The following is a 24,318-nucleotide window of genomic DNA, read 5'->3' on the forward strand; positions in this document are numbered from 1 at the left end:
CACAGCAACTGGAGTACTAATACAGGAAATGAAAACTTATTCCTGAAACCAGCTGTATCTCAGTACCGAGAAAAAGTGGTCTCGTTATATGGAATGTTAATTTATTTTTATTGGTCTGTTCTACCACCTCCTAAAATGTGCACTATTCCTTCTTAAACACTATGTATAAATAAATTGTAAACCACAAAATTTTTATTTTTGCTAGAGTGTAACATTTTCACTCAATTTAAAGCATTAGCTAAGTTGCAAAATCCTCCCTGTTTTGTGGTTCCAATAATTTGCATGTGAAGACCTATTTATTCAGTTTGGATGTGGTGCACGTGTTCACACACACACACACACACACACACACACACACACACACACACACACACACAGAATGGTCCATGCACGTGCATCCATACACATGCCTATGCCCTTAGAACATGCCGACGAACAGGCCAGCCAGCATCATGAAGGGGCATAGGCAAGCACGGCCTGTAATTTTGTGGGTCCTTTCTTTCACCACTCTTAAATGGAGCAGTGACATGTAGTTTTTCCAGCCACTCGGGAATTTGGAGAGCACAATATATTTGCGACAAATGGAAGATAAATAAGGGACCGATGCCAAAGAGCACATGCTGTAAAACCAAATCAGGATACCATCCAGACCTGGCAACTTATTTGTTTTCAACTCTGTCAGTTGTTTCTCAATCGCAGGGATGTCTGTTTCTATGTCATCCATATGGGAGTCTGCTTGAGGTCAGATCATGGTATGTCTGTATGATCTTCCTTTGTGAATGATTTTGTAAACGCAAAATTTAAAACTTCAGCTTTCCTTTTGCTGTCTTCTTTTGTCACATCAAACTGGCTGATGAGTGACTGAATAGAAGCCTTAGGCCTGTATAGCAGTTTTATGTAGGACGAAAATTTTCTCATGTTCTCATCACGATCCTTTGCTAATGTTCGAAGTTGGAAGTTGCATTGATTTTTTTATTTAACATTAATTTCTACTAACTTCTGTCTGTCGAGATTTCTGCATTCTTTTTTAAACTGAGAGCATCGTAACAGTCTCTGTCTCCTCAGAATTTTCCGAATTTTGTTAATAAACCATGTCTTTTTCATCTTAATGCAGTTACTTGGCACATACTTTTCAAGTGTGTGATTTGCAATCAGTTTAATCTTTGCCCACAATTCCTGTACATTGACCTTATTGAAATAAAATGATATCCATTCATTGTCTTTGTAGCATGCTGATAGCTGCCTATGTGCTCCCTCCACCATAATAACTCTTCTAGCCTTCTTGATGGATTTATTAACTTTAGTAACCATTGCTGCTATGATGACATCATGATCACTAATCCTCATCTTAATACTGACACTGTCAATAAGGTCATACTTCAAGATGTTCTAAGAACAAAATTGGTTGTAGGACAATAAATGTACAATAATACAAATGTCAGTGTCATCTGTGATGCTTGACATGGTTACAGCTTTTCAGTTCTCAAAATGTACAGCTTGGTCAAGATCCTTGAAAGCAGCCATTTGCCAAAACCTAGCACATATAATGGTGATCTTCAGTACAGTGCCACTACCTGAAACCAAATTTTTCATTTTTTTTTTTTTTTTTTTTGCTAAAGAGAAGCACATGAAACAGTCTGTGAGTTGGCTGCTCACAATAAATTTACAAATTATTTTAAATTGTAAATTCCTTAATGAAGCATCTCAAATTATGAATTTTTTGTGCTCAATGTCTGTATTGGAGTATATGTTTTGAAACTCTCCAGCCATCTTTGACTGTTTCTGTTGCTTAATTAAACAAAGTTTGTAATGTAGCCCTGCAGGATAAGATTTTTATACAAGGTATAATTATTTTTTGAAAACATTGTGTGTTGCAGATAAGGTAAATTTAAACTTGGCTACCATTGCAAATTGCATAATTCAGTTTCATTTTTACACGTCTCAAAAATATTATTTTCTACTGTGTATAGTTTATGATAGTGCCACAAGTGTTAAATTGGCTAGCCAATAACTTGTATTGGTTTCTGATGTGTGGGACTGGAAAATAATTCTTAAAATTTCAGGTACTGTTTCTCGCAGGATGAGCAGTTCACCGAGTGTGGAGGAACCACAGAAGCGTACTGTAAGTAAACAGCAGCAGCAAGCTCATCGACCTGGTGGTGGTATGACACGAAGTACTGTGTCAGCTGGGAAGCTTGCTCCCACAGATGCAAAGCGGCGAACATCTTCAGAATCTCCGTCATCATCATCAGTTGATCGAAGAAGTGCTCAGAAGTCGGTTCCATTGGATGAAGACAGTGACACTCCGCGTTTTCTGCTGCTGATAAAGGTGAAATTTTGAGATTTCAGTTCTAATCAAAACCTGTGATTTAAAATGGGGAAACAATGTTTGACAATTGCTAGTTATGGTGCTGTAGGTTAATAATCTGTATATACAGAAAGCATTTTTCTTATATAGTACATATATCCAACATAATGTACAGCCATAAATGGTAAACCATGTATTTCGTGGGTGATTTAATGTTTTTGTTTTTGTTTTGCACTCAAAATTTATATTCACTAATGGATCATACCATACTTATACTATTTATAGTGCTGTTTTAATTGACCTTCCATCTTCCAACAATGCAATTTTAGACATTCTTGGCAGTTAAAATACAATACTGACTGATGTTATTTTGTGTGTGCCCTTGTCTTAACTTTTACTACTGCTTGGTCACTAGTAAAATGACATTCTAAAGCTTTCCTATGCTAATCAGAACTGGGTAGTAGCTATAAATTTTCTATTGTTCATGAAACAAAGTGAACATCTGTACTGACATGTTCCACATCCACAAGGGTCTCCTCAGCATGGATCTATGGAACGAAAAACTAATCTAATCTAATCTAATCTAATCATTAACTTTACTGTAATGTCTTGACGGTACCTCATTGAAGACCTTACAATGTTTCACCATAGTCAGGATTTCAATGAAGTATGCATTATTGCTTATATGATTTAAATGCTGTTGGCTAGTTGCTTAGCTGATTAGTTTATTCACCCACAGGTCATTAACACAATAATATTTGACATGTCGTCTTAGTTGAAAGAGAGAAACACTTAAAATATTAATTCATTACAGTGACATTGTTACTAATTGGTTTAGCTGGCAGAGGATTTACATGTTGATGTTAAAACCTCTTGGATATTGGTAATGCCTCGTTCTTGATGAATCTTCTGTTCCCATGTCTCAGCTCAGGTGGTTTTCCAGAAACAGTCTGCACACAGTAGTTCACTGTCAAACTTGTGCTTATTTACCGGCAATAATTCCGTCATTTATCAACACCAATGTTGATGATTGGCTGTAGTATGACATAATTGGAGTGGTGGAATCTTTACAAGTGCCCGGAGGGTGAGGTGTGAATGGCACCTTGTTCCTGTTTATACACACATCAAAAAAGCTTTGCATCACCCTGGTTCCCAGAACTCCTGAAGATAGATTTCGACCGTGGATATTGTATCACAGACACAGTCCCTTTGACTCTTCAGAGAAGTCACTAAACCTGCCAAAAGATGTAAACAACCATGCATGAGCAACGCCTATTAGATGGAGGGGGTCCGACAGCCGATCAGTTCCAGTTATTCCACTAGGAAAGAGGTACGTGGCTTGTGTTGTCTGTAGTTCAACCGTGCCTAGACAGTCAATACTGCAGTTTGATTGTGTCCACATTGTTACTTCATGCCAGAAAGGGCTCTCAACAAGAGAAGTGTCCAGACGTCTTGGAGTGAACCAAAGCAATGTTGTTCAGACATGGAGGAGATACAGAGAGACAGGAACTGTTGATGACATGCCTCGCACAGGCCGCCCAAGGTCTACTACTGCAGTGGATGACCGCTACCTACGGATTATGGCTCGGAGGAACCCTGACATCAATGCCACCATGTTGAATAATGCTTTTCGTGCAGCCACAGGGCGTCATGTTACGACTCAAACTGTGTGCAATAGGCTGCATGATGCGCAACTTCACTCCCGACATCCATGGCAAGGTCCACCTTTGCAACCACGACACCATGCAGCACAGTACAGATGGGCCCAACGACATGCCGAATGGACCACTCAGGATTGGCATCACGTTCTCTTCCCCGGCGAGTGTCGCATATGCCTTCAACCAGACAATCGTCGGAGACGTGTTTGGAGGCAACTCGGATCAGGCTGAAAACCTTACACACACCATCCAGCGAGTGCAGCAAGATGGAGGTTCCATGCTGTTTTGGAGGGGCATTATGTGGGGCCGACGTATGCCACTGGTGGTCATGGAAGACGCCATAATGGCTGTATGATATGTGAATGCCATCCTCTGACCGATAGAGCAAACTTATTGAGATCGTATTGGTGAGGCATTCATATTCATGGACAGCAATTCGTGCCCCCATTGTGCACATCTTGTGAATAACTTCCTTAAGGATAACAACATCGCTCGATTAGAGTGTCCAGCATGTTCTCCAGACATGAACCCTATTGGACATGCCTGGGATAGATTGAAAAGGGCTTGTTTTTGGACGATGTGACCCACCAACTTCTCTGAGGGATCTACACTGAATCGCCATTGAGTAGTGGGACAATCTGGACCTACAGTACCTTGATGAACTTGTGGATAGTATGCCATAATGAATACAGGCATGCATCAATGCAAGAGGATGCGCTACTGGGTATTAGAGATTCCGGTGTGTACAGCAATCTGGACCACCACCTCTGAAGGTTTCGCTGTGTGGTGGTACAACATGCAATGTTGGGTTTCATGAGCAATAAAAAGGGCAGAAATGATGTTTATGTTGATCGGTATTCCAATTTTCTGTACAGGTTTCGGAACTCTTGGACCTGAGGTGACGCAAAAATTTTTTTGATGTGTGTATTTGCTTCCAGTGAGAGCATCTTCATCGCATTGAGTGTGGATGCTCATGCTTTCAGTAGTTGAAAGATAATCTCTTGGTTGAGTATGAACAGGTATTCAGTTACTTTGAATGCCTCCATGACTTTTCATTTGCGTTGGTGCGCAGTGCATTTGCTAAAACATTAGCAGTCGGTACACTGACCGCATTTCTCACTATTTTCCACTACAGATGACTTGCTGGGTTATTTAGTATTCACATGTCATTCATGGTGTTTAAAAGTTCCTTTAACTGCATGATCTGTCTTCCCTTGTGCACTTTGTTACAGTTACACCCAATTTAATACTCGTACACCATATATATTCATACTGTTTCACTGGTCATTGCTTACATCGCACGCGCGCGCACACACACACACACACACACACACACACACAGCTTCTGATTCTGCAGCATGACTGAGTGATGGCCAGTAATGTGGGAATGGTGAGGATGGGAGGGTTGGAAAAGAGGAGTGTATAAACAAAAACATGGCAGAAAAGCAAGGTGGTGAAAGAAGGAAGTAAGGAGGGAACAGTGGAAAAGGAAGAGGTGAAACTTCCTGACAGATTAAAATTGTGTGCCTGAGCAGCTCTTGAACATGGAACCCCTGCCTTTTGCGAGCAAATATTCAAACAACTGAGATTTTCATGCACAGCTCATCCAGGAAGTAAGCAGGAGAGCTTCTGTAACGTTTTTCAAGGTAAGAGAGAAGTACTGGCAGAAGTAAAGCTGGGAGGGCACTTTGCGAGTTGTGCCTGGGTATTTCAGTTGGTAGAGCTAATGCCCACAAATGGCCAGTGTTCAAGTCCTAGTTGAGTGCACAACTTTAATCTGCATGGCAGTTTAAAATCAGTACAAACACCACTGTAGAGTGAACATTCATTATGGAAAGGAAGAGATGGCCTAAAGAACTGTGACTAAATAAGGAAAGATAGCCAAGGAAGAGGTAAAGTGGACAATATACAGTGTAAATAAAAATGACAAAGAGGAAAAATGAAATGGGTAGTATAAAATCAAAGGAAAGGAAGAGGAGAGAAATGATAGAAGGAAATATGAAGAGAAGAACCAATAGAAGCTGCCAGCAAAGTGGAAAATGAACAATAGAGACAAATGGGACTTCAGGTAAGTGATTTGCGAGATTGTAAAGATGTTACAGTAGGTCTCAGATTTTCAGTGCTGAGATGCTGATTTTGGGGACAACTGTTTAGATTGCAATGACCCTGTATCAATTGTGTAGTCATCTGTGTTGTGTGGAATAGCATGGTTTACTGTTGTGTGGTTCATTATATGGCCGTTATTGTATTATAGTGCTGGTCAGCTGTGTGAATAGAAAGCAAATTGGAGGTAATGCCCTTGTAGAGTACTGCACAATGATTGTAGAAAGTTTATAAATGAATCTTTCTATGTACAAGATGTGTGTGGAAAATTCGCTAAATGGTCTCAGAAAATAAAGGAAACAAGAGCTGCAAACAAAAGAGCTTTTCTGGCCTCCAAAGTTGTTATATATTGCCAATTCATCAAATATGGGGTGCCTAGGGAACCTGCTTCTTGGATCACTAGACAACATTTCAAGCAAATCATATTAAAGAGTTTTTATTGCAGAAAATAAATGACAGTACTTAACTTTGAGAAATACATGTGTGTCACAAGCAAAGGCCAGTGCAATGTAATCAATATTTTTCAGTATGATGATTCTAATACAAGTGAAGGAATATAGTGGATGCTACTATCACGGTTGCTGGTCTTGACGCTTTCTTACGTCCTCTTGGTGTAGAGGGTGCTGCTGTGCTGGCACTTGATTTTACACCGGAACGAAGGTAGTCTTCATTAGCTGCTGCACACTTCCTGAAATTAGTTATGAAACTGTTGGGAATGGTCAGCAAATGCCTTTTGTGGAATCACTCGAAGTACACTGGTCACGTACTGTTGGTTAATCGCACCGTTAAAGGAGATGAGACCTGGTGCTACCGATATGATTCAGACCGTCAGTAGGAGGGTGTTCATCATCTTACCTGCTTCCCAAGACAAGTTGGCTGACAAAATCCAAGATTCAAACAATGTTGATCACCTTTCTTGACAGGAAGTGCTTGATCTGTCAGGAATTTCTGCCCATGGAAGGTGGGGAAGATAAACACCTAGCCATTGACTGTTGTTTTGTCTGCAGATCATATTGATAGCATTGATCTGCTGTAGTGATGCAGCCTTACAACTTAGTCAGAAATGTGTTTCAGCTAATGGTGATTACTTTGAAGAGAAGTAAAGGTATTTTGTTTGCAACTCTTGTTCCTTTATTTTCTGAAACCATTCACCAAGCTTTTTAGATGCATCTTGGGTTTATCTTTCCTGTCTGCGTCCTGTGGTACACGTGCTTGCTATGTCCTGACGCACTCCTAGAAGTAGTTCCTTCATTCCTGTTTTATTCATGTCCTTGTGCATCACAAATCATATGGTCATAACAACAGTCATATCTCATAAACAATTCAAGAAACAAAATTCAATTTTTTGCAAATTGTAGCACACAGTGAGGCACATGTGTTGTATAATAAACACTCAAAACTTTTTATTCACGAAGATTTGCAAGTAACTCATCTGCAGCAGTGAGAGGTTGGTGGCTCAGGAAACTGTTTCCATATCATAACCTTTATTGTGGGTACAACCTATGGAGCATATAGTTAGCTAACGTTGCACGTGACCGTCCTTCAAATATAAAACAAATCTTCTCACTAAGCAGTGGCAGAACACACACATAAAAGAAGTTTATAATTAGGCAAGCTTTTGGAACCAGTGGCTCTTTCTTCAAGCAGAAGGGCTGAAGGGGAAGGAAGAGGGGTGAAGGAAAAGGACTGGTGAGGTCTTGGAAAGTGGTTATATTTTGGGAAAGCCACCCAAAACCACAGGAGATTTATTGCATGGGATGAGAAGGAAAGAATGATTTTTGGGGACTGCATCAGATGAGATTTGGAAGAAAAAAAAATTGATTATTTTTGTTGTTAAATATAATTCAAAATAACTTGAGAACAAAGTGAGATATCATTTTGCTCTCAATTTTAAATGGAATTTTGATATCCGATCTACGTTTCATTCCCTGCGATGTAGGAGCTGAAATCAACCCTACACAAAGTTCAAGTAATGAGTTTTTACCTCTGCAAACTCTTTAAATTTTGTGCAATATTTTACATCATTTGATGCAGTGCAGCAAGCATGATAGATAATGAAAAGAAAAGAAATTCAGTTCTTTTTTGAGTGAAGATATCAGATTGTAAGATTTGTAAAAATAAAATTTTTTCTCCTAATAGCTTTGAAAACTTTAGACAATAGGTATTTCATATTGACTGGAATGCCATCTCAACACAGGCTTTTGATGGGTAGTACAGCCATAACAAAAACCACTTGAGTGTTGAATGCAGAGACCATGTCCATTCCATCAAAAGCGTTAAATCATGGTTCTGTGAGAGGAACTGATATATGTCAGACATAAGTGCTGTGTCTTGTTTCCCAAATTAGACAGATGACTTATCTGGCAGCATCACTGTGATTGAGACATGCTGTAATCTGTTTCTAAGATTTAATAGTTATGTATTTGATAGCTTCCTAGTATCAAAATTGTGTCTGATGATGAAACTGGCTATTTGTTCAAATGGTTCAAATGGCTCTGAGCACTATGGGACTCAACTGCTGTGGTCATCAGTCCCCTAGAACTTAGAACTAATTAAACCTAACTAACCTAAGGACATCACACACATCCATGCCCGAGGCAGGATTCGAAACTGCGACCGTAGCAGCAGCGCGGCTCCGGACTGGAGCGCCTAGAACCGCACGACCACCGCGGCCGGCTGGCTATTTGTGATTTACCAATAAATTTCAGTTCTCGAGAAAAGTCTGTACTCCAAGTGGACACTTGGTTTTAACATTTAACTTCATATTTTTTGAAACAAAGGTCTGTATGTGATTTCATGCTGGTCTCGTGTTTGTAATTGACTACTTATTACTATTTATTAATTTTTCTACAATAAAGATTTGTCATGGGCAAACAAGTTTAATTTATAATGAAAATAATTTGCGTTATCTGTGAAGGAATCATACTTGCACGTAAATTGCCCCAAATAATTGTTGCCATGTGTACTTCACTCTTTTCTGAGCCATAATTACATTCATCCTGCCAGACTGTAGTCTGTGTGTCATTATGTTGCATTCACAAGTATTACAATTCTTATCAAACTAAAGTGGGCCATTGACAGCAGAAGAAATATACATTGTTGCTGTTATAGCAGTTTCCAATCTCAAATAAGATTTTCTTGTATAAACCCCACTCACAATTCACAAATGTCTATGTTTTGCCTTACTAAGGAGGTAGGCTAAAATATTATGCTGTAAGAAGTAGCAAATTACAGTAACTTACTGATTTCAAAGTAACCAAAATTACTAGTTATTTTTATGACAGAGATTGCCAAAACTGAGTGTTTAAGCATCTTCTCAATATTATTTTTTTTAATTTAAAATCTTGACCATGTGTACACCAAACTTTTTAAAATGTTGCTGCTGTTTACTGTTTCATGTTCATACACTACAATCATTAATGTGGATGTACTGTCTATACAACAAACAACATCATTTTGAAGGATAGAGAAATCCCTTTGTGATCCCTTTATTGAAAACCAAGTATTTGTCATGTTTTTCCCTTAAAAGTATCTATTATTATGCTAACCTAAATGCAAGGATATTAGCTCATGTCATATGAAATTATCTCTAAGGAATGCATCTATAACAACGGTGTCTAAGAATTTGGATCACATGCTGTGCCCTGGTTTCATGCCATAGTGCTCAGTCAGACTACACATTTCCCACACTGCTTAGCCATGCTGTCTGACCAGGAAGAGGGAGAAACGGCAAATGCACTGTATTTAAATGGCAGTGCAGCCATACTGCATGGAACTTAGTTTCATTTTCTCAACTACATAGATCACAAATGAAACAAATGTGCAGTATTATGTAATTATTTTGGGCATGCTGAAGACATAATATAATTTTTATCTTGTACAAACTGTCAACATACAGACACAGAGAAAATTTTACAGATTTTTGCATTCATGTTGCCTTGTAATCATCACTTATTTAGCTTCATAATTAAAAAGAGAGAGAGAGAGAGAGAGAGAGAGAGAGAGAGAGAGAGAGAGAGAGAGAAGCACCTTATACCCATATTGTAGTCAAAATATTTTACTATGTTTGCAAATTCGGTATGGAGATGTGGAAACTCTCCCCCAGGAAAATAATTAGATGTCCCAGACAGTTTTGATGTAAAAGAATTTGTCTTTAAAAACAGGAATTACATTGCAGATCAATCAGTTACATCTGCACATACATAGGAATGCTTTATACTGAAATGCAAACAGTCTTGAAAACAGGTGTAAGATTGCTAGTATCTTCAAGAATGTTTAGGAAACAATCCCTGTAATTCTTTCAAGGTCGCAATGATTTCTTCAAACCTTGTCTTTTATTTAATGTATGTGAGCTTCATAAATTCAACAATAGTGGGCTTTAAATCACAAAATTGTTCCAAGCATGCCCCTTCACTTAACCAATTTACTTCATAGTAATATGTGAGGATTGCCCATAAATTAAGGTCTCCAATGCTTTTTCACATAGTAAACATCTTTTTATTGCAAAACCAGGAACAGTTTCGGAAAGCTTGGACTTAAGCTATTTTTCAATGTAGCCCCCGTCATGATCGATGCATTTTTGTTTGGACATTCTCCAGGAGCTTTTTCATACCCGCATCATACCACTCTCCCGCCAACTTGTGCAGGAAGGAATGGCAAGCTGCCTTCAGCTCTTCAGCACTTGAGAATTTCATTCCCCCCACCCCCCAGTGTTGTTTCAAGTTGGGGAACAGATAGCAGTCATTGGGAGCCAAATCAAGGCTGTATCGAGGATGGTCAATGATTTCCCACCCAAATTTGGTGATGAATTCTGTTGAGGTGCTGGTGACGTGAGGGCAGGCATTATCATGGTGAAAATGAACTCCCTTTCCTTTTGTTCTGTAGTTTGTTAGTATTCGGAGTACCTTGCCACGTTGATTTTGCACCTCTTTCCAGGTAGTCAACCAGCGGTGCATCTTTCCTATCTTAGAATATCGAAGCCATCACCTTCCCTGCTGACAGCATTTGCTTGAACTTCTTGACATTTGGAGAACTGAAATGCTGCATTGTTTTGATTGTTCCTTATTCTCTGGCATGAAATAGTGGACCCAAGTCTCATCCCCAGTTACAATTGAATCCAGAAATTCCTCACCCTCTTCCCAGTAATGGTGCAGGAATTTGCAGGCACTTTTTATGTGCTTCCTTGTATGTTCATCAGTGAGCATCTGCGACACCCGTCTCGCACACACCTTGTGATACTTCAAAATATCTGTCAAATTGTCCACAGTAGTCTTAGAGATACAATTTCTTGCACAGTCACACGCCGATGCGCAAGCAAAACTTCTTTGGCTTTCGTCTCTGTCTCGTCCGAAACTGATGGACAGCCTTGTCGTGCGCGTTTGTACAGCCGTCTGCGAACTCCCTACACCACTTACTCACATTTCTTATGCCCATACACTTTTCTCTATATACATCGGTCAATAGGCGATGGATTTTAACAGGGGTTGACCCCTTATGCCACGGAAATCTAATCACAGAACACAATTCTCACTTGATGCGAGCTTTGATTTTCTCTTCCATTGTTAACGGCTGCCGTGCCGAGAATAAGCGTTGCAGAGAGATAAGAACTGGCAAGAATACTGGTGTGTGACACAAGGATCATAGTGCTATTGTCAGATTTAAACCAGCTCACTCCGTTCCAATGAGAGCTCATTAAAGACCTCACTTTACGGACAACCCTCATATAAAGTCTCCATACTCTTCATCCAGTTCCATCAGAAATTATTGCAACAGACAATACAAGGCATGTGACTTCAGAAATTCAGTTCAATTTCTTCATGTGCTCCAAGCCTGCAGATTTAGCACAAAATACTCCTTGATGTACTGAATATTGGATCCCCTCTGTCAATCGTAATTTTTTGCTTTTTTATTGTCAGATAAGTCTTTTAATTCTTCCTGCATGGTGTTGTAATGTTTCATAGCAAATTTGCAGTACACACCAGTTATGCAACTGCATAATAGATAGTGAAAATTCTCATCCCTCTTTTCTGTAATTCACATTTGTTTTTAATGATAGATTGCTAGACTGCCTCTTTTCATGATAGCAGCCATTGGATTTGTGAATGTTTGTCATACCATGAATAAATAGTGAAAGGTAAACAGCACTGACAACAAGATTATGCTGAAATGAAGAGACATGCCAGCCAGAAAACCACACTGCAAAATTAAATTAAATATCATGGTGTGCCATGTTCTTCCGCAAAGTATTGAGCAAAGCTGAGATAGGTCGAAACTTGGCCCGTGCCATGCCAGTGTGCTGCTTGTTGTGGGCAGCCCTCCTCTAAAGCAATGAAGTACTGAACTCAGTGGAAGCAAGCAGCTGGAACATTTTGTAAAGTTGGTAACTGCACTCCTTGCAGAGGCTACTTGGAATTTTTACTCTCACTGCACAGTACATTTTTTCCTTAATAGTCTTTGTTGCTGGTAATAAAAATGGTAATTTAAATAATGAAATACTGCACCAGTTACCAATTTTTTCATGCTTAGCACAACATATTTTGAGAATTTATTCTATTTTCAAGCGCATTTCTTTACATAAATGTTTTTGTGATGTTTATGTAAATAAATGCACCTGAAAATGAGAATAAATTCTCGATACATGTTGTGCTAAGTGTGAAAAAATAAGGAATTGGTGCAATTTTTCATTATTATATAAATAATGAATGACAGAGTTGCCGGCTTTCCAAAAATGTTGATTATAATGAACGAAAATAAAAATCAGTTCCAGCTGAACTGCAATGACACATTCACAACATAAAACAAAACACTAATTTTGTATAGACCATTCTTCCTTGTCTAAGATTCAGAGTGGAGTTATGTACTCTGATGTTTAGGTCTTCAGCACGACACAATTTAACATAAAGCAAGAAATTGAGAATCGGTGCCTTACAAGACTTCATGATAGATAGTAGCGAATTTTTCTTACAAACATAGATAGTTATTTTTTATATAAACACTAATGTAATGAAGTACATAATAGCCTACCAATAGAAGATAGACAATATCTGTTAAATGTAACTGCAAAAGCAACAGTTTTTTTTCACACAATGGCTAACCATATAAATTAATGGGCTACTTTAAGCAGTGTAGTGTACAAATCAAATCCCAAATGGTTGCTTATGTAACATATACCATGACTCTTAACACATCCGTGGTAGTTTTCCTTTTTTCTTTCTATGTGCTTTGTAATTTCATCTCATAGATATTATATGCCATCTTTAGCACTTCTATTTGATTATTGCAGTTTAATATAATTATCACTTTTCACTATTTTTTCCTCCTAAATAGATTAGCTTTCATGGCAGTTGTAACAGTCCTGCTTTTTACAAGACATACAAAAAATTAAGTCCTAAAATTCTGATTTTTGATTCCGTGTGCATCAGCTACCAATTGAGTCATATAATTCTTAAAACAGGAAAATATCACTTTTAATGTTCACAATTAACTCGTAGAATTGGTTGAACTGTTGGCTGCATAAATTCTGTTGTTGCTGTTGGAAGTAGTGGACCCATTTTATAATTCAGAGAGGGTAACATTTTGAAATGAAACAATCCAAGACCACTTAACTGATAACTACTTCATTCATTCACTCTACCTTACAGTCTTTAACAAACTTTTACAATGGTACTGTATTGAACTGCTTTTTTGAGTAACCAACTTCCCTTATGGTCGCAGCTACAGTCACTTGTATAAAACCTTGACAATGCAGTCAGTTTTAAGTATGATTACAAACAGTATTTTGTGTAATTTACAATGGAGAAAACCATGCACAGAATATTTGTGTACAATGATACACTCAGCAGAAAACATATTTTTTGTATAAAGTTTTGCAAAGTACAGAACTTTCCAAAATTAAACTTAATAAAAAAACTATAACCTGTTCTGAAAAAAATCTAATTTTCTTGTAAGTAACATAATTATTTTTATTACTAACATTTACAAATGTTCTCACTCAAGAATTGCGTTTTTTCATCCAGCAAATTATTTTGAGCTTTACGTCATACATTACTAAATGACCTTGCTGTTTCTATGCTGATATTCTGGAACTTTTGAAACAGTAATTTTATATGAAAATTGCTTCATTACAAAATTCAGTTAATATTCCTTTAAATTTGACAATTTTTGTTTTAGCTAATTATAAGGTGTAACTCCAAGAGACATTCAATAAGTAATGTAACACATTTTTTTTCCTCAGCCAGTTTTACTTGAAAAATGCAGAATTTGTTGTGGGACATGGTGGAATATTCCCACTTCAGCTGCTGTTGTTTCATGAAGTTCTGATAGATAGCAGCACTAGAAGAAGCATTCAGAATGATGTCTGCAACAGAGGTGCATTCCAAGCAGAGAGCTGCCATCAAGTTTCTTTTGATGAAAAACTAGTGTGTCGCAGAAATTCATAGGTGCTTACAGAACATGAACGTAGACCTGCCAGTGCACAAAAGCATGGTGAGTCATTGGATGAGGCGCCAGCTGCATACAGTTGTGACTACTGCAATGTTGGAATGTGCCGACACTCATTCAATGCGATCAACAGATCACAATGAAACACCTCACTGCACAACTGGGTGTCTTCATTGGTTGCACTGACCCACTCATCCACCAGTTGGGGTACTCAAAGGTGTACACCCACTGGTTACTCGCTGACTAGCAGACGACCATAAAGAGAAGCAAAGGACCATTTGTGTGGAATTGCTTGTGCATTATGAGGCTGATCATGACAATGTCCAACATCACCACAGGTGGTGAAACATTCTTCATCCCTTCAAACTGCAAAAAAAATGGCAATCCGTGGAGTGCTGCCACACCACGTCTCCTCTGAAGAAAAAGATCAAAGCCACACCGTCTGCCAGTAAAGTCAAGTGACAGTCTTCTGGGACTCTGAAGGAGTTATTCTGTTTGATGTCCTCCCTTATGGTGCAACAATCAACTTGGAAGTGTGTTGTGCTGTACTCAGGAAATTGAAGAAATGGCTTCAGCACGTTTGTAACCACAAAAATGCAAGCAAACTTCCCCTTCTCCCCAACAATGCAAAGCCTCACACAAGTCTGCACACACGAGAGGAGCTTGCAAAATTTCATTGCACTCTTCTTCCTCATCCACCCTACAGCCAGATTTTTCACCTATTGACTTCCATCTGTTTGGCACAGTGAAGAATGCATTCCGTGCGAAGCAGTACTGAATGGCAGGGAGGTGATTAATTGCACCAAGACATTGGCTCTGATGTTGACCAGCAGAGTGGTACCATGCAGGCATACAGACCCCCCCCCCCAGTAATGTGGCATAAAGCTGTCACATCGGAGATTATGTTCAAAAATAGAGTTTTGTAGCCAGAAGAGTGGGGCAGAAATATGGTGTATTGGAATCCCAGATAAAACCAACCTGCTTTCAGAAAAATATAGTAGCATTAGTCATTGAATGACACTCATACATTATTACGAATTATTAAAATTTATGATTTTGATTATGACATGTTGTGTTTAGTGTCAATAGGTATATAATCTACAATTCCTCCATATAATATTAAATAATGGTAACAAATATGAAATGTGGTCCTAAAATAGTACAGTACTTGATACTGTATATCGAGTAATAGATTAAAAGTTGTTTGGTTCCATAATTCACCATCAAAATGATGTTATTTGCCTGGTGTAGCTATTGAATTGAAATACTTTTTTCCCTCTAAATGATGACAGTAACATTAGTCAATAAAAAGAAAAACAAGAAACGTATCTGCTTAATATGAGAGTTGGGACTTAAATAGTGGCAACTATTTATTCACAACCAATACGAAATAGTTACATGTTTGCACCTGTTACTGTCCTTGAAAGTAATCGCCAGTGTTTTATAGAAGCTGTTGCCAGTGATGTGGAAGGCGTAGTATACTGTTAGCAGAGCCTGTTCTGTTGATGGTGCGAATGTAGCGGTCTACTGCCTGTTGAATCTCTGGAACAGGTCTGAAGCGAATGCTATGAAGTGGTTCCTTCATCTTCAGAATCGAATCAAAGTCACAAGGAGTTAAGTCCAGGGAGTATGGTGGACGGAACAGTACTTCCCATCCCCATCGACCAAGCAGAGCAGCCACAGCTTGTGCTGTATGCGCCCAAACATTGTCGTGCAAAATGATGGGTGGGTTGCACAGAAAGTGTCGCCGCTTCTTTCGCAAAGCTGGTTGCAGGTGATGCTCCAGAAACGAACAGTAATACTGTGAATTGATGGTCTGCTATGGAAGAACATAATGTGTTAGGATAACACCGTCACAGTCGTACATGAGAATCACCACATCTTTCACCATACTGGGGCTCTGACGCACTTTCACCTTTCATGGTGACCCATAATGATGCCATTCGTTGGATTGCCATTTCAGTTTTGGCTAGTACGATGTGGCCCATGTCTCATCCAGTGTTACGATACGTTATAAAAAAGCCTCTCCTTCGCACTCATAGTGCTCCAAGTATGTCTGAGCACATCGTAACGCATCCATTTCTGCATTTCCATCAACTCATGCGGAACCCATCGCGACAGTTTTTCACACGCCCAAACACTCCTTCAGGATGTGAAGCACAGTTGTATGCACTAATCCGGTTTCGTGGGTGAGCTCACAAATCATATGGCATCGATCATGTCCACTAAGGTGGCAACAGCATGCTCTTCTTCTTTAGATATGCTAGGATGACCTGCCCGATGCATGTCTGCCACAGTTTGCCAGCCTTCGTTGAAGGCTTTTACCAAACATGCCACTGTTATGTACGGCAATACCAATTCCCCGCACGTGTCTTGAAGACATTGATAACACTGTCGTGCTATACGACCTCTGGCACATTCAATCTTGATCCAACTCCATTGTTCCTGTTTTGAAAACATAGCGACACCATTACGTTAGACCTCTCACTCACAAGTGACTGTGTATCCCTTCAGAATGAGATTTTCACTCTGCAGCAGAGTGTACGCTGATATGAAACCTCCTGGCACATTAAAATTATGTGCCATACCGAGACTCAAACTCAGGGCCTTACAGCTTCACTTCTATCAGTATCTCATTCCTACCTTCCAAACATCACAGAAGCTCTTTTGCGAAACTTGCAGAACTAGCAGTACTGGAAGACAGCATATTGCGGAGACATGGCTTAGCCACAGCCTGGGGGATGTTTCCAGAATGAGATTTTCACTCTGCAGGGGAGTGTACGCTTATATGAAACCTCCTGGCAGATTAAAATTGTGTGCCATACCGAGACTCAAACTCGGGGCTTCACAGCTTCACTTCTGTCAGTATCTCATTCCTACCTTCCAAACTTCACAGAAGCTCTTCTGCATACCTTGCAGAACTAGCACTACTGGAAGAAAGGATATTGCAGAGACATGGCTTAGCCACACCCCGGGGGATGTTTCCAGAATGAGATTTTCACTCTGCAGAGGAGTGTGCACTGATATGAAACTTCCTGGCAGATTAAAACTGTGTGCCGGACCGAGACTTGAACTTGGGACCTTTGCCTTTCGCAGGTAAGTGCTCTACCATCTGAGCTACCCAATCATGACTCACGCCCTGTCCTCAAAGCTTCACTTCTGCCAGTATCTGTGAAGTTTGGAAGATAGGAGACGATATACAGGCAGAACTGAAGCTGTGAGGAGGGGGTGTGAGTCGTGCTTGGGTAACTCAGATGGTAGAGCACTTGCCCGTGAAAGGTAAAGGTCTCGAGTTCGAGTCTCGGTCCTGCACACAGTTTTAATCTGCCAGGAAGTTTCATATTGTGTTTCCCTAGATTATGCGCACGCTGGTGATATGGGATGGGTGAGTCCAGTTGCTCGGAGGTAAGGTAGGTATGTCAACAACGTGTGCTATCAGCGACAATAGTAGATTCCATTGCATAGTGTCTCTACAGTAGTGTTGCCACTATTTAAGTTCCAACCTACATAGAATGAAAATTGTCCTCAAAAGACACAAAATACACTGAGGTGGCAAAAGTCGTGGGATGCTTCTTAATATCGTGTTGGACCTCCTTTTGCCTGGTGTAGTGCAGCAACTAGATGTGGCACGGACTCAGCAAGTTGTTGGAAGTCCCCTGCAAAATACTGAGTAATTTTGCCTCTCCTGACTCCATCCAAACAGGCCTCAGAAGGTCCAAATGTACTGACCGACCAACGCGCCGTCCTTAGCCAATAGGCATCACTGGATGTGGATATGGAGGGCTTGTGGTCAGCACACTGCCCTCTCCCAGCCGTTGTCAGTTTTCACAACTGGAGTTGTGACTTCTCAATCAAGTAGCTCCTCAATTATTATCACACTGCGTGAGTGCACCCCACTTGCGAACATTGTTCGACAGACCCAGACGGTCACCCGTCCGAGTGCTAGCTGAGGCCGACAACACTTAATTTTGGTTATCTGACCGCAACCAGTGTTATCACAGTGACAAGGCCATTGGCATGCAGGCTCTACAGCCGTCTGTAGTTGCAAAAGTGTTGCCAGTGTAGAATTTTATGCGCAAACTCACCTCTTGATTATGTCCGATGTTGAGGGATGTGGGTGGCTGAGTCGTTGCCTCAAATTGTCCAGTATATTCTTCAAAACTAATCATGAATGGTTGTGGCAAGGTTATGTGGTGTGTTGTCATCCATAAAAATTTTGTCATTATTAGGGACATCAATGCAAATGGTCTCCAAGAATCTGAACATAACCATTTCTAGTCAATTATTTGTTCATATATTAAAAAACAAAGATGCTGTGACTTACCAAACAAGAAACCGCTGGTAGATAGACACAATAAAAGCACACAAACACACACACAAATTTCAAGCTTTCGCAACCCAAGGTTGCTTCATCAGGAAAGAGGGAAGGAGAGGGAAAGATGAAAGGATGTGGGTTTCACGGGAGAGGGTAAGGAGTCATTCCAATCCCGGGAGCGGAAAGACTTACCTTAGGGGGAAAAAGGGACGGGTATACACTTGCACACACACAGATATCCATCCGCACATATACAGACACAGGCAGACATACGTAAAGGCAAAGAGTTTGGGCAGAGATGTCACTCAAGGCGGAAGTACAGATGCAAAGACGTTGTTGAGTGACAAGTGATGTACGAGGGGTGGCAACTTGAAATTAGCGGAGGTTGAGGCCTGCTGGGTAACGGTAACCTCCGCTAATTTCAAGTTGCCGCCCCTCCTACGTCACTTGTCACTCAACAACGTCTTTGCATCTGTACTTCCACCTCGACTGACATCTCTGCCCAAACTCTTTGCCTTTATGTATAGACATATGTAAAGGCAAAGAGTTTGGGCAGAGATGTCAGTCGAGGCGGAAGTACAGACTGCCTGTGTCTGTATATGTGCGGATGGATATGTGTGTGTGTGTGTGTGTGTGTGTGTGAGTGTATACCTGTCCCTTTTTCCCCCTAAGATAAGTCTTTCCGCTCCCGGGATTGGAATGACTCCTTACCCTCTCCCTTAAAACCCACATCCTTTCGTCTTTCCCTCTCCTTCACTCTTTCCTGATGAAGCAAGTGTGGGTAGCGAAAGCTTGAAATTTGTGTGTGTGTGTTTGTGTGTTTTTTATTGTGTCTATCTACCAGCGCTTTCTCGTTTGGTAAGTCACAGCATCTTTGTTTTTTAATATATTTTTCCCATGTGGAATGTTTATTTCTATTTCATTCATATCATTAATTTGAACCCAACAATTTTTTGTTCACTTTTACCAGACTACCCAGTCCATTCCATGTAAATACAGCCCACACCATTATGGAGCTACCCACAGCTTGCACAGTGTCCTGTAGATAACTAAGGTCCATGTCTTTGTGGGGTCTGCATAACACTCAAACCCTCAGCTCCTACTGGAATCGGGACTCTTCTGACCAGACCACGGTTTTCCAGTTGTCTAAGGTCAACCGCCGTGATGTTAGCAAAGGTATCTGGATCAGTCATCTGCTGCCATAGCCCATTAAAGCCAAATTACACTCTACTTTCTAACAGATACGTTTGTCGGATATCCCACATTGATTTCTGCAGTTATTCCTTGCAGTGTTGCTTGTCTGTTAGAACTGACAGCCCTACACAAGCACTACTATTCTCAGTTGTTAAGTGGAGGCCATCGGCCACTGCATTTTCCGTAGTGAGAGGTAATCCCTGAAATTTGGTATTCTCTACTCTTGACACTGTGGATCTCAGAATGTTGAATTCCCCAATTATTTCTGAAATGGAATGTCCCATGTGTCTAGGTCCAACATGCATTGCATACTTGAAGTCTATTAATTCTCATAATGTGACGGTAATCACACCAGAAACCTTTCCACACTAATCACATTGAGTACAAATGACAGCTCCACCAATATATTGCCCTTCTATACCTTGTGTACGCGATACTGCTGCCATGTGTATATGTGCATTTTGCTATCCCATGACTTTTGTCACCTTTGTGTAATACAAATAAAAATGAGTAATTTGTGAAATAACGGATGACGTACATCCTTAAGCAGCAGATGGAAAAGTTAAATGCATTGAGATCTGGTAAATAAAGTGACAGTGGACTAAATCTGATCATAAAAACATCAATGTAATGGATTGTACTGGGTAGTCAGAAACAGTCTGAAAAGATTTTAAGGGTGTTGCAGGATAGGTTGTGCTGACAAATGAATGTTAAGAAAAAAATTCAATTTGTTGCTCCATTTCCAATGTAATTGCTGTTGAAGTTAGTCAGTGAGGTGGTTGTGTGCCCAAATCCAAGCAGCCTGCCAGAGCTAGTGTAACCAGTGATATTCTTCATATGGCTTGATCAAAGTGAATTAACATACCTTTTGCTTACCTACCTTAAACTTATCACATCCAAAAAAGGCACATTTTAACTGGTAATGAGCAGCTGAACATGCGGTAATTCACAGACCACAGATGTCTGTGCATTACCACATTTTAGTAAGTGGAAGTGTTTCAGTTTATGCACGCAACGAGCAGACTCGCTAACGTTAATACTAACTAAATTGGAGATGGCACGTAGATGGCACGTACTGATTTTTTTTTAACAATCGTTTCTCAGCACAAGCTACCCTGCAACACCCGTACAATCTCTTCAGTCTGTTTCTGATCACCCGGTAAAATGCACTATACAAATTTTTTCATGTCATTTGACCATCGAACAGAGTCGTGTATGGACACTATAGTAATAAGCATACCTGGTGTAGAGAAACAAGTGAAAGATTAGAAAGCAAATAAATCACCAGGTCCAGATTAAATCCCAGTTCAATTTTACAAAGAGTACTCTGTGGTATTGGCCCCTTAACTCGGTTGCATTTATCGTGAATGTCTCGCCCAACACAAAGTCCCCAAGCAACTGTAAAAAAGCACAGGTGACTCGAGTATATAAGAAGGGTAAAAGAATGGACTCACAAAATTAGAGACCAATATCCCTAACTTCTGTTTGCTGAAGAATCCTTGAACATATTCTCAGTTTGAATGTAATAAACTTTCTTGAGACTGAGAAGCTTGTGTCCATGAATCAGTGTTGTTTTTAGAAGGTGTCACTCATGTGAAACTCAGCTTGCCCTTTTCTCACTTGATATACTGCGAACCTGTCATCAAGCCTGTGCGGAGGTGGGTGAAGCACTAAGAGTGTGCCATCATGTAACTGCAAGGAGAAGTTATCGACCAACAGAGAAGAGACATCAACGTAGAAGTGTGCAGTGCAGGAGGGAGTTCCCGATGTGGAAAGTTTGAAACAAGCACTTGCGGATGCAATGGTTGACGAAGGAATGTCGCACGAAGCAATCAAAACCCACGAATCACATGGATCACATGCATTGGCAGCACTAGGAGAGGCAGACAGCAAAGAAGGGGGAGGAGCTAGCTCAACAGCCATAGGACGTGGTATCAGTGGGTGCGAGGTCATCGTGAAGCAGCCGAGATGGCTCGAGTCTGCTGATGGAGATGGATTGTAGTTTACCGTGTAAGAGGATGTTGAAGGAATGAGTGGAGTGACAGAGCACTTTATGGGGGCTCAAAATAGGCTGTTGGAGAGCAGATCATGTGGTGTCATCATGGAGCACTACATAGTCACAGTGCTTTGAGGTTTTGTTCATAAAGACACACAGGGCAGTGTGGATGTGTGCAGGTGGGGTGCAGACATGAGCAATGTGAGATTAGACACCCTCGATCAAAGCTGAGACATCATAAGGAGCTGAAGCTCAAACGAGGAATTCAGCAGGTAAGAATAGGGGTTTGCCATAAAGAATGTCACACAGGGGAGCCTGTAAGTTCTCCCTAAATGCTGTGTGAATTCCAAGCAGAACGTAGGAGAGAATGTCAGACCAAGAAGTAGATAGACACAAGAATGCTGCCTTAAGGGTGGGGTACTGGCACTCATCCAGCCTCTTACTCTGGGGATGGTACGCAGTAATGTGGAATTTATTGGCACCTCACAAGTCACACAGCATGCTGAAGATGACAGATTTGGACTATCGCCCCTCATCAGTAAATGGAGGGCAACTAAAACAAGTGATCCAGGAGGCCACAAATGCACAATCGACTGTTATCTACGGTGTCGTGATTGATAATGAATGGAGTGTATTTGCAACTGTTTTTGGAGGGATAAGACCAATGATATCAAGATGAACATGTGAAAACTGTCCTTTGGGGATACTAAGCAGACACAGGGGAGGGTGAGTGTGGGGTTCCACTTTACTGCGTTGGCATGGGATGTATGTGCTTGTCCTGGTGCAACAGTTTGACTTAATGCCCATCCAAACAAAATGTTCAGTAACAAGGTGAGTTGTAACCTTAATACCGAGCTGGGTGAGGTTATGGATTGCTGAGAAAACTTTGTGGCATAGGGGAGCAGGAATGAGGGGGCAGAGAGTACCTTAGAAGTGTCGGAAAGCACCAAGTGCAAAGAGTCGGTTAGGTGTTGTCATTTGATAACCAATGAGGTAGCGTCGTTTCACAACAAATGGTCTTTATCAGGATCATATTGTTGGAGCCATACCTATTCATCCTGGTCCAACAGTGAAGAATGATGCCTACACAAGACAAATAGTTAGTTGGAAGTGATGTTCTCAGCTCCTTTTGTATAATGGACATCAGTGGTGTACTGGCAGATCAGTTACGTGTGACAAAAGCACCCAGATGGCAAGTCAGCAGGACTAAGGATGGCATCTGTGACAGTTCTGTGATCTTTGTAGATAGTTACAGAGTGGCCTTCTATGTCCTTCACAAAATGGTGGACCACTGCATTGTATTACCAACAGTTCCCTTATCGAAGGTGAACCACTTACATCGTGAGGCGGAGAGTTTCTTGGAAAAGAAAGGAAGGGGTCGCATATAGTAGGCTAAGTGTTGTTGTAGGATGGTGCCAATTGAAGATTCGCTCATATCAGTGGTGAAAGAAATGAGTGCATCAGTGAGGGGTTGAGCGAGAATAACAGCATTGGCAGTGCAGCTTTAAGTGCATCGAAAGCACTCCACATCTCAACGGACCATAGTACTTTGTGGGTGCCAAAAGTGTTCTTGCCCACCAAGGTGTCTGTCAGAGAGACTTAGAGGGATGCAGCATGAGGAACGTGTCACTGGAAAAAAACTGATCATTGTAAGAAGCGACAGAGGTCACAAAACATCTCGGCTAACGGCAAATTGCAGATGAGTGGGATGCCATCACACTGGGAAAATACTGTTGCCAGACACAATATGACCCAGGAAAGTGACGCTAGTAGCGTGTAACTGAGATTTATCAAGGTTTATCTGACACCGACATTGGCGAGTGCTTTGAGAACTCGAAATAAATGGAGCTCGTGCTATTCATCAGAAGGGGAGTTAACGAGACTATCGTCAAGGCAAACTTAGCAGAAAGGGAGGGGGAACAAGACTGAGTCAATAAAACATTGCCACATTTCCATAGCATTTTGAAGACTGTGAGGCTTGTAGCAGTATTTGAGTAAGCTGAATGGCGTAATAATGGCTCTTTTAGGTATATCATCACAGTGCATACTGATTTGATTACAAGCCTTTCAGCAGCAAATAACACTGAAAATCTGTGCACCTTGCAGTTTTTGTGCAAAGTCCTGGATGTACAGAATCAGATAATTGTCAAAGATCATCCGACCATTGAGTTTGCGATAGTCTTTTCATGTGCTAAAAGAACAATCTTTTTTTTGAAATAAGATGTATAGGCAATGACACACAATCCCAGAATGTAAGAGGTCCTGTATTGCGTTTGTAGCTTGGCAGAGTTTGGTGACTTAGAGA

At 40.5% G+C, this 24,318-nt stretch overlaps 1 protein-coding gene across 1 annotated transcript in view; it reads left to right on the top strand.

The window, feature by feature from the left end:
* LOC126473963 (WD repeat-containing protein 91) overlaps window positions 1-24,318 on the top strand; it is a 202,913-nt gene that overhangs the window by 73,855 nt on the left and 104,740 nt on the right. The window contains exon 7 of the mRNA XM_050101334.1: window positions 2,064-2,329. Coding sequence (XP_049957291.1) covers window positions 2,064-2,329 — 266 coding nt within the window. The remainder of the gene's footprint in view (window positions 1-2,063; window positions 2,330-24,318) is intronic.

Source organism: Schistocerca serialis, chromosome 4, assembly GCF_023864345.2.
Source record: "Schistocerca serialis cubense isolate TAMUIC-IGC-003099 chromosome 4, iqSchSeri2.2, whole genome shotgun sequence".
NCBI lineage: Eukaryota > Metazoa > Arthropoda > Insecta > Orthoptera > Acrididae > Schistocerca > Schistocerca serialis.